At 50.0% G+C, this 11,072-nt stretch overlaps 2 protein-coding genes across 2 annotated transcripts; both read left to right on the top strand.

Moving 5' to 3' along the window:
* The first annotated feature begins 524 nt into the window (after positions 1–524).
* Positions 525–8,043, top strand: LOC125717438 (eukaryotic peptide chain release factor GTP-binding subunit ERF3A-like). Its single transcript, XM_048990357.1, has 14 exons — positions 525–958; positions 3,278–3,319; positions 4,098–4,343; positions 4,429–4,462; positions 4,675–4,752; positions 4,884–5,064; positions 5,199–5,353; positions 5,507–5,647; positions 5,993–6,086; positions 6,322–6,402; positions 6,502–6,675; positions 6,770–6,859; positions 7,000–7,168; positions 7,468–8,043. Exons 1-14 carry the CDS (start codon positions 793–795, stop codon positions 7,518–7,520), a joined length of 1,704 nt encoding a protein of 567 aa, XP_048846314.1. The 5' UTR covers positions 525–792; the 3' UTR covers positions 7,521–8,043.
* A 1,259-nt stretch (positions 8,044–9,302) lies between these two features.
* On the top strand, positions 9,303–10,940 carry si:dkeyp-72e1.6 (transmembrane protein 238-like). The gene is made up of 2 exons (XM_048990360.1): positions 9,303–10,107; positions 10,620–10,940. Exon 1 carries the CDS (start codon positions 9,572–9,574, stop codon positions 10,064–10,066), a length of 495 nt encoding a protein of 164 aa, XP_048846317.1. The 5' UTR covers positions 9,303–9,571; the 3' UTR covers positions 10,067–10,107; positions 10,620–10,940.
* The last annotated feature ends 132 nt before the right edge of the window (positions 10,941–11,072 follow it).

Here is an 11,072-nt window from a genome sequence, read left to right on the forward strand (position 1 = left end):
GCAGAAATATAATAGAATGGTACACAATGACATACCATTATTGGTTTATATTATCATTTTAAACACCGAGGTTAAATGTTTGCATCCCTCCAGTCTCAAAGACTATTAAGCTTCAAAGGTCCTTGACTATTTAAAGTGATAAAATATAGGTTGGTGAATGCTGCGCCATCGTTTAGCATTATTTCCTGCTATAAAAACGACAAAAAGCAAACACCTGCCAAAGGTTTATCGGAACAACTACTAACTGTTACTTTATATGCCACACTGACTCAACGCGTTTACTGCGTATTTCGTCACACGTTTCCTGTATTATCTGTGGGCCAATAAAAGAGAAACAAACGAGAAGCTGTCTCCTGTGGCCAATGAAAGAAAAAGGTACTCTGGTGTGCCGCGCGTGGGACAATCAGAGCGAGAGTTACTAAGACAGATCGCATGTGGTCCAATCAGAGTGAATCTATCATTTAGTAACGAATGGCTGTCTAGACAAAAACTACAACCCACAGGACAACAACAAGTCCCAGAATGCAATGCGGAGGTCGTTTCCTGTGGTCGGGAGAGCCGTCGGCGCACACGAGGACTCGCGTTGAGCGCTGAGTCGGACCTCTTTCCGCTGCGTCGCCCTGCGAAGCCGGCTCGGTTTTACCTGGAAGACGGGTGGGCGCTTTTCGCGTGTGGGAGCCAGCAGGGAGCTGCTTTTAAACGCTTTTAAAAGGAGGCGACCCAGATAAAAAGGCTCACCGGGCCGGGTGGTTATAAAACTGTGGAAGTGCGCAGTGAAATAGCGAGCCAGCGATGGAACCCATAGACAGTGCCCCCGACTCCTGGGAGCAGGAGGACGACAGCGAGGCCCCGGTCGACGTGCCGCTTCGAGCCGCTCTCGGCGCCCTCAACGTCCACGCCGCCGAGTTCGTGCCGGGTGCTCGCCAGATGGTCCCCAGCGAAGAGCCCGGCCGCCGCGGTGAGTTGGCCGCCGCTTTTTATTTTCCCTCTCCCAGCGTGTTAGCTTCAGCGGTCCGGGTGTAAGTCCGGTAAAACCACCATAGGCATCGGGACTCGGGCTGCAGTGTTTCCCCAGGCCGGTACCGGGGCCGGTCGGCCCGCTAGCTGCCGTCCGTCCTCCGTCTCCTCCCTGGGAGCTGGCCCGGTCATGAGGCACCATGCTCATATCAGAGTAGCGGAAGCCGCCCTTATCTCCACTCGGGTGTTATCCCAACGTGTAATGGTGTCCCTCCCCGCCTTTTTGGACCGGCACATCGGCCTGATCTTCGTGTCATACGTCTCCCTGGTGTCTGCATGGTTCGGTTCGCCACCTGTCCCGGCGATCCGGGACTGTCATGGATCTGTGAAGTCTAACACAGTTTACGGTGCAAATAGATGCATGTAAATTAGTTTGAAGGAAGAAAAATGCTCTTGAGCACGAGCTTGCTGAAATAGCCCATAAATGCGGAATCTCTCCACCCCTCACAGTAGTGTCCGCGGACACCCCTCCCCCGTTTTGTTTTCCTGCTTATTGTCCTGTACCAGAGTGATACTTATTCACCCTGTATAGTTACACTTCATCAGCTCTCCTGAAAGGCAGCGCAGGCTGACTTTTGCGCGGTCTCGTGCGGCTTCAGCGCTCTCCACCTTTTGCCCCCGGGGCTGAGCTACTCATGTCCTTCATTAAGCTGACAGGACTTCATTTACATCGCATTTACATTTATTTAGCAAAGCGATGTGCAAGTGCGTGGCCGCCTATTAAAACTTGGGCTTCAGATCAAGGTTTGACTAGCCAGCAATAAACAAACGGCATCAACAGCGTGATTTTCTGTACTGTCGCTATAGTTTAGTGGCGTTACTAGTAGTACCGATTGTAGATAACCTGTTGTCTTGTAAGACACATTTTTTTGCAACTCTTTTTTTCCTTCCTAATACATATTTTTAAATCTTAAAACTGCTTTCAAGGAAAACAAAAGAGAGCGGCATATTCCTGCTATCAAAATTAAGTATGCTTAGGACGTTAAAGGGTTTTAGAATGAGTAAACAAAGCCTGCCTCTTAATATACAGAAGTTTGCTATCTGTGGCTATTTCCATTCATTTGTTTGATCTGGCTTTCGTAATGTGCTCGCCTCCGATGATCCGTGCAGCTGACATTTCGCTGGGGTTTAAACGAGGGAGGGAATCGGGAGATGTCACCCTCAGCGTGTTTTGTGACTGATCACTTTGAGGCGCATTCGCGACGTGTGGGTCGCATGTGCTGTAAGGAGGGTCTTGACCTTACTGCCGTGATCATCTCTATTTCTCTATTAGTGTTCCTTGCTCTGTCCGTGCATCTTGGGCCTCTTCTTTGTTGGCTTTCCATCCTCATAGCTGAAGCTGCCTCATTGTTCTAAAAGAGTCAAAGCAGAGAGACTGACTCCAGTGGGTAGACTTCCCACTTGTGGGATTATTGGTTAAATCCCAGCTCTTTGGTGTTTATTCCTGGCGACTTGCCGCGGCTGTGCCAGTATTTATACTTGGAGAAACCACAAATTAAGAGATGGGAGACGTGTCAACAGATCATTTAAGCTTGTTTTTAATATGAAGTCTTTGAATAATTCGAGCATGTCGATTTAATGAGTTTTGCTCTAATTGTAACATGGCTGTAAGGTCATTCGGCTTGTGTGACCAAGCGGACGCTTTCTGAAGCTGTGATCCTGAGCTGAACAGGCCCTCCTCGCTTAACGACCGCCTTCCATTCCTCCGAATAGGAGCCGCCCCTTACCAATACTTCAAGCATAAGAATAGAGGAAATCAGGTCTAATATACATTCCTGAGGTTTGCAGATTTCTCTCTCTGCGTCTTTGAGCCCCTCCCTAACCAGCGTGACTCCCCTGCAGGACACGGGCGCCGTGATTCTGGGGAAGCTCGAGCCAAATTTAAAAGAGAGGCAATTGCTTATATTATTCTGAATAAAGAAAAGCTGTAAAGGAAAATCCATCTTGATAAGTTTGTTTTATTTAGCTTTACTCATATTACAGAACATAAAAGTTTGATCAGCATAAATTATAAAAATGATGTATAAAAACAATATTGGGACTGAGACTGAGAAGGTGATGCGAGATGAGATGTTTGACGCCGAGACACTACGTTGCCGTTTCCTCAACCAAAATTCTCGTACAGCAGTCCCGTACAGACTGGTCAGAAAGCTGGTTATAAGTCCAGGCGGTCGTTAAACAGGTAGGTCGTTAAGTGAGGCGCGCCTGTATTCTTTGGAAACTGCAGTGAGGGTCTGAAGCTGATTTGTCTTCCCTGCAGGTCCCGAGACAGTCAACTCTACGGAAGCGTCAGAACCCGCTGGTACGTTCTGGATCCCGCGTCATACCTGTGCCTGTTGTATTCTGGTCTGGTTGCCCATGACACTGTACCCTTTAGAGTTTTGCTGAGCTTGGCACTGTCTGACATTCATGCCTCTCCGATAGTGGCAACAAAAATTCATGGCCTTCGCACGTCACCGTGTTCCCAGGCCATCTGTGAGCCATCCAGCATGCCAAGAGCACTTCTTAAGGCTGAGGGTTTGCCGTTACCGTCTATTGAATTTTCATCTTTCAGAGGTCAACATGAAACTTATAAGCCCCTCAGCTGTAAAGCCGCCCGCTGACGATCTCCGCTGCTTACGAGCTGTAATCTGCACCTTGAATTTTCTCGATGCACCTCCTTCCGTTGCTCTAGAGCAGCATTTCCCATCGGGAATCCCTAGACAGTCCGCATTTTTCGCACTTGAGCCAGTCAGTTAAGATCACCTGAATACCTAGTGCAGGTGGGTTGGGCACTGGGAGGAAGCAAAAATGTGTGGTGTCTGGGGATCGCTGAGGACTGGGTTAAGAAATACTGCTAGACTTGCTGTCGTTCCACGAAGGATACAGCGACGCATCCCCAGATTCTAATGTTTGAAGGTTGGGGCGCAGCTCAGGAACTGGGACAGTGTCGCCTGCTGCGGTGTGCAGGCATGCGCTTATTTTGTGCAGAGCCATTGATGTGGAACACTAGCTGCTTAGGGACTGAATATGGGCTAGAACACATGCATGTGGTCATCAGAAAGATCCTGTCTGACCTCCCCTGGTGTGTCTGCGTCCAGCCCCCCTGGAGAATGGCGAGACTGGGGTGGCCACAGAGGAGACGTGGGAGCAGAAGGGGGCAGGACCCAGCGAGGCGGAGCCGGGAGGCGTGGGCGACGGGGGCACAGGCGGTCCATCTGCAGAGGAAGATGAAGAGGAGCCCCTGATGGAAGAAGAGGAGGAGGTGCCAAAGCCCAAGCTGACCCCTGCCCTGCCAGATGCACCCAAGAAGGAGCACGTCAACGTTGTCTTCATTGGACACGTGGGTAAGTGTTTACGAGGCCGTGAGGTTTGATGGACGAAATGCCAGAATGTTGATGCCATCTTCCCCCTCTCTCCCTCCCCCCTCAGATGCTGGCAAGTCCACAATCGGAGGACAGATCATGTGAGTGCCCGTCTTGCACGTGTTGTTGGGCCAGAGGAAATTCTGGGAGTCTGTCTGTCTGCATGCCTTCCTTTGCTACCAACCGTCTAAATCCTATCAGCTTGATATAATAAGCTGCTGGCTTTGCAGCCGTTATGTTGCCTTGGCTCGCTGTTGGAGCAGGGGGGTGCCGTGCCGTGTGTGGGGGTGACGTTTCTCGCTTGTCGCCGCAGGTATTTAACAGGCATGGTGGAGAAGCGAACCTTGGAGAAGTACGAGAGAGAGGCCAAGGAGAAGAACAGAGAGACTTGGTGAGCCACGCCCACTCTGGCCACTCCCATTTTTGCCTCAGTTGGAGCAGGATTCTTAACAGCTCGTAGTTCTGTCAGTACTCCTGCTTTATGGATCAGGTAGTGCTGATGGCCTTCATCTCCTGGCGCAGGTACCTTTCCTGGGCCTTGGACACGAACCAGGAGGAACGGGACAAGGGCAAGACGGTGGAGGTCGGCCGGGCCTACTTCGAGACTGAGAAGAAGCACTTCACCATCCTGGATGCCCCAGGACACAAGAGCTTCGTACCCAACATGATTGGCGGGGCGTCGCAAGCCGACCTGGCCGTGCTGGTGAGGGGGGGGGGGGTACATGCAGAATGGGAGAATCAAACTAAGCCAACATACCTTTGGGTTGTGTTAGTGCTTGGATGACGGGCTGTAGGAGCAGGAACGTAGCTGGAGCTGCTGTCCTCTCCTCCCCGCAGGTGATCTCGGCCCGTAAAGGCGAGTTTGAGACGGGCTTCGAGAAGGGTGGCCAGACGCGGGAGCATGCCATGTTGGCCAAGACTGCTGGCGTGAAGCACCTCATCGTGCTCATCAACAAAATGGACGATCCCACGGTCAACTGGAGTCTGGAGAGGTGATCAGACTGGGGCGGGTGGTACGCAGTTTGTGTGCTTATGATTATAAGGGTGTGCTATAATCATCCAGGGTTAGAGGCTCCAGTTTATATTACTGGCCATGTATGTGCTAGAGAATAGCATCTGTCAGTAACAGCCCCCGCCCCCCCCAGGTACGAGGAGTGCAAGGAGAAGCTAGTGCCATTTCTGAAGAAGGTTGGCTTCAACCCTAAGAAGGACATCCACTTCATGCCCTGCTCCGGGCTGACGGGTGCCAACCTGAAGGAGCCCGCCGAGCTCTGCTCCTGGTACACGTAAGTCCTCGGCGGATCCCCGGGTCAGAGGGTGGCTCCTTCCTGGTGGTGGTGGGGCTCGCTGGGCGTGGCCCTGGGTGTCAGGGCGGCTTGTGTGGCCACACGACATTGGGCTTCTGCCTGAATGTGGTGGCTTTGTGACCAGTGAAGCTCCGGCAGGCTTTAACTGGCTTAATGTCATTTAACGCCTGTGGCTGCAGCAATCTGAGTAACTACACCGTGTGTCACGCCTTCGGTGTTCATGAGGCGTGTTCCTGCCACACACCTGCTACCTGCACACTGCTGTATCCGGGACAACAAATCCCCCCACAAGGATCGAACCCTTTTCCCTTTTCGTCCCACCAGAGGGCTTCCCTTCATCCCCCATCTGGACAGTCTGCCAAACTTCAACAGATCCAGCGATGGCCCCGTCCGGTTACCCATTGTGGACAAGTACAAGGTGGGCGTGAGCTCCCCCCAGTGGTGCGGTGGTGGTGGTGTTTCTGTGGCAATGGTGGTGGTGGTGGGGGGAGGGAAGTGCTCCTCCCCTGGCAGAAAAATCCTTCAGGTCCTTTAGTAATATTCCAGTAGGTGATGCTCTTCAGAGTGGTGCTCACAGCCTGCCTGCTAGGATCTGCCTGCCCGCCTCTCTGCGTCTTTGAGCCCCTCCCTAACCAGCGTGACTCCCCCTGCAGGACATGGGCACCGTGATTCTGGGGAAGCTCGAGTCGGGCTCCATCAGCAAGGCGCAGCAGCTGGTGGTGATGCCGAACCGGGTAAGTGGCTGATCAGCGCCCCGCGGCCTCCCTGTCACCTGCTGTCCTCTCTGGGAGGGGGGTACCACCTGACATGGTCCTCTCTCCCCGTGGCGACAGCACACTGTGGAGGTGCTCAGCCTGCTCTCGGACGACGTGGAGACCGAGGACGCGGGTCCCGGGGAAAACCTCAAACTGCGGCTGAAGGGCATCGAGGAGGAGGAGATCCTGCCCGGCTTCATCCTCTGCACGCCCGAGAACCTCTGCCACTCGGGACGCACCTTCGATGCGCAGGTGTCACCCCTCGCACCCGGGGCTCGCCGGGGGGTGGGGCTTGGGTTACCAGGCCGGTCCCGCTCTTTAACCCACACGCGTTGCTGCTTTGCAGATTGTCATTATCGAGCACAAGTCCATCATCTGTCCTGGTTACAACGCAGTGCTGCACATCCATACCTGCATTGAAGAAGTGCAGATCACGGTGAGAGGGGGTCGACCGAGGAAGTGGCAGCATGTGGCCTGAGGAATAGCGTGTGGGGTGTCCTCACTGGCTGCAGTTCTGACTGACTTTAGCTTACCTGTCAGTAATATAACGCATGCATGCCTGCGCCCCCCCCCCAGGCCTTAATCTGCCTGGTAGACAAGAAGACGGGCGAGAAGAGCAAGACGCGGCCTCGCTTCGTCAAGCAGGACCAAGTGTGCATCGCCCGCCTGCGCACTGCGGGGACCATCTGCCTGGAGACCTTCAAGGACTTCCCCCAGATGGGCCGCTTCACGCTGCGGGACGAAGGTGGGCCGGGGGAAGGGGGAGTACTCTTGGCACGCGGGGTCTTGGCGTGTTAAATTGGCACCCTGAGCAGTGGCTTCCCTCAGGAGGTGGGATGACATCTTGCATCATGGGTAGATAAACGTTTGCAGGATCTGGTTTCTCTCTCTCGATTTTTATAATAAATGGGGTTGCTGTCATGAAGGCTGTTGTAGACACCAGGAATCCAGTGTCCCTCCTTCACTGGCACAGATCTCATGCTGAATAGTGAGAAAAATCAGAGGCTGGTTATGACTTTAATGACCCCCCCCCCCCCACCACAGGCAAAACCATCGCCATCGGCAAGGTGCTGAAGCTCGTCGCCGAGCGGGAGTGAAGTTGGGAGGTCCGTCCTTGCACGGCCCGTCCAGCCGGGGACGGGGTCCGCGGCCGCTCCCCCACTTCCTTCTCTGCCTGCAGAAGACCAGCTTGTAAACTTGGATTTTTTTTTTTTTTTTAATTTTTAAAGGAATAAATGCAGACAAGACCCCCCCTCCCCGTGTCAGCTTTCTCATATTGAGAGCTCAGTTTCCCGTTTGGGCGGCCCATCCCCGCCCCCCAACCCCCCCAGTCTGCCATCGATGCTCTAACTGACATCCGCTTCGTTTTCCTTCTTCAGAATGGCCGCAGTTACATTTAACAGACACCGACCTGGGCTTGCTTGGAGTACAAATATGGTTTAGGGGACAAAACAGCTTTCAGACGAACCAATCGAAACCAAATCGTTTGACATGTTGGTTGTAAGAGGCTCCCTTTGCTTATTCAGAGATTGGGTTTTCTTTTAGAGACGTTCGTGCAGCGGGTGCGAGCATCACGTGTTAACAACTGTGAAAATAAAATATTAAATGGACGAACCGCAAGCTTGCTTGTACATGTGTCATACCTTTGTTCGAGAATTTAAACATATATATGGCAAGCACGTACAGAAAATGGATGGATATGCAATACTAATATATAAAAACTGACGAAAAATATAGGCCTAATTCTATTATCTCCAGATTTGGCCTGCGTTACAGATCTCTATAAAAATATTCAACCTCTTAAGCCTAGGTATAGTTGAAACTTCTAAGAAGCGTGAGTTAAAAGTGCAATTAAAATTAAGCGAGAATTAACGTTGGCAACAAAATTTGATCGGTATAATATTATGAAACAGCCCAAAACAAGGACGGTGTCCCAGCCAAATTCATTACAGGCGCGTAGTAACCGGGCACCGTTAAGCGGTAATATCCGGTTTGTTTGTTTAATGCGGTTTAAATGATTCGGATACAATAGGTACTGCTGCCTGTAGTCTTTCGTGCGTGTGAGCTCCTACAGCGCAGAGCGAAGCCGCAGCTGTGCGCAGTGTTATCTGCAGCGATTATTCGTATGCTGAGAAGTCGACATGCACCCGAACTTCAGAAAGTAGTGACTGCCAGACGGTAGTGATGCAACGCAGGTGTTTATACGTGGGAGATGCGAAACGTTGACGGGGGGTGGGCACAGGAGTTGCAGGTATACCTTAAGGTCCGTTCGCACGCTTACCATATGATTGCACGTTTCATTTGGGTGCTTGCATTTTATTTTCCGAACCTCCCACCCTTTATTTCCCAGGAAGGACGGAGTTGAAGATTAATTAAGTTGCAAATTATAGTAATCAGGCACATATCGAAGGCAGTGTTTAGTTTTACTTATGCGAGTAAATTTTATTCGATTTATGGCTTCCGAAACAACGTAATTTATAGCCGTTGAGTGTATTCGTTGTGATATAGGCCTAATGTAGCTCTGTAGTCAGATATCACACAGTTAAGTATAGATGTGTTATAAAGATAGGTTTTTTTTCTTACGGTATCTCTCAATCCATTCATTCATCCACCTTTCAACTTACAATGGATGGGGCCACGGGGCATCATTTCAGGTCACGGAAAATAATAAATATTGGATATTAGGTTAAATTATTTAACAAATGATCTGGGTAGGTTTTTATGTATTTCTTATTCTTATTTCTTACCATTGAGAAAAAACTTTATTCTAAGTCGACATATGAAAATATTATGGAGTGATCGCTACGGGACAAGAAAAAACATGCCTCGTGGGTCTGATATTTCCCGACAAAGCTTATCAGTCCTTATGCACAAAGGTCGGAGCGGCGCAGCCTCGGCTCCAGCCTCCACCGGGACATGGTGACGCCAGAGCATCCCCGCCCCCGGTGCCTTTCCTCCACCCTTCCCGGTGGACAGGTAGCGCTGGGCTCCTACACCTGGTCCGACACACCTGGAACGACAGGCAGCCTTTCTGGGGAGTTCGGCTACAAAAACATGAGTCTGAGCATGCATTGCGAATGAGCGCCGTCATTAACGCTACCCGGGGGACAAAGAGGACCGTATTTTATCCGTCGCACCTGTCCCCGACATGGAGACCGCAATTCGGGGACTCGGGCGCTGCTCCTGCGCCTTTTGGCTTGCAGTGGTCTTTGATGTGTTAGGGCTCATCGTCCTTCTGGTGGGAGTTTTCGCCGACTTGTTCTTCTACGATTTCCTAATTTACGCTGGCGCTATCATCATCTTCCTGAGCCTCGTCTGGTGGGTTTTCTGGTACACGGGCAACATCGAAGTCCCGCCGGAGGATCTGGAGGACGACGTGGGCTTGCTGAAAAAGGACAGGGGCATCGACGCCTTGGTGCGCAGACTGTCGAGTCGCCTGTCCAACGGCATCAGGCGTTCCTTCCGAGGGAACAGGAGGGGCGACCGGCCTGTAACAGTGCCCACACGGGGTGGGGGTAGCAGGGGGCAAGTACCAGTGACCCTCCCCATGGCTCCGCAGGAAGGTCTACACACCGTGTCTGCGGGCGTACGGAACCAAGCAGCATCTCCGTCGCACAGAACTACAGAAACTTCGGCCATCTGATCATTAGAAAAAGTTTTTAAAGGTCGTTTTTATCACCTTGAGTAAGTATTATTATTATTATTATTATTGTTGTTATTATTATTATTATTATTATTCACAGAATTCTTTAATTTGTTTTAAATACATTTTTGATGCTGCGCTGTTTCCTGGAAAAACAACTGTAATTATCGCAAAATGGGAACAAGGATATTTGTTTTTCTTGTTAATAATTAACCCAGTTCTATGGGTGTACCTCAGACCAACACCATCAAATGTCCTAGGACTGCTGTGAATGTGATTGATAATCTCTCAGAAGGGCAACCTTTGGAGTTTGCTAAGGACTAAGTGCTCCTGATATTTTAAACGCTATTCACATTGTGTGACTAGCACTTAATTTGATAAATACCGAACAACATCTCTTATTTACAACAGGAGTTAACACTAATTGTTCATTTTGTATTGACTTGCTGTTATTTTCAAATATTGTATTATTTTCTTTGTTTGGCAAATTGTTTTCGAATAATAGTGAATGAAAAGAAAAAGGTAACATTTTTCGTATTTCATTATTCTACAGTAAAAAGGAAGAAGAAGTCATTTGGATCCCGTATGGCAACCTACGCACGCCACGTGCCAGTAAATGAGCCCGATAAACCTGCACCTGGCCTCTCTTCCTCAGTAATCCTCTTAACCTGTTTACAAGTACTTTAAATTTCTGTGAAATACCAGTGGATTTTCTATAATTTGTCTGTAAACAGATCCCGTTTTTTTGTGGATTATATACATCTAATCCTTTTTTCACTGTGCTTTCTTTTTTTACTGTGAAAATTTATATCACGGATTTTGCACTATTTTGTACATTTGATTGATTACACTTAAATAAAATATGAGATTTCAATCAGCAGTGTTTTGCAGCTATACACAAAGTAAACCTTTTAGCTCACTGTTTAGTGTTCCATGGTCATATTCTAGAACATCATTTTACCATGTGACTAGCTTCATAAAAAAATCTTTTTTCCCTCTCAGCCAT

This window comes from Brienomyrus brachyistius, chromosome 22 (assembly GCF_023856365.1).
Source record: "Brienomyrus brachyistius isolate T26 chromosome 22, BBRACH_0.4, whole genome shotgun sequence".
Lineage (NCBI taxonomy): Eukaryota > Metazoa > Chordata > Actinopteri > Osteoglossiformes > Mormyridae > Brienomyrus > Brienomyrus brachyistius.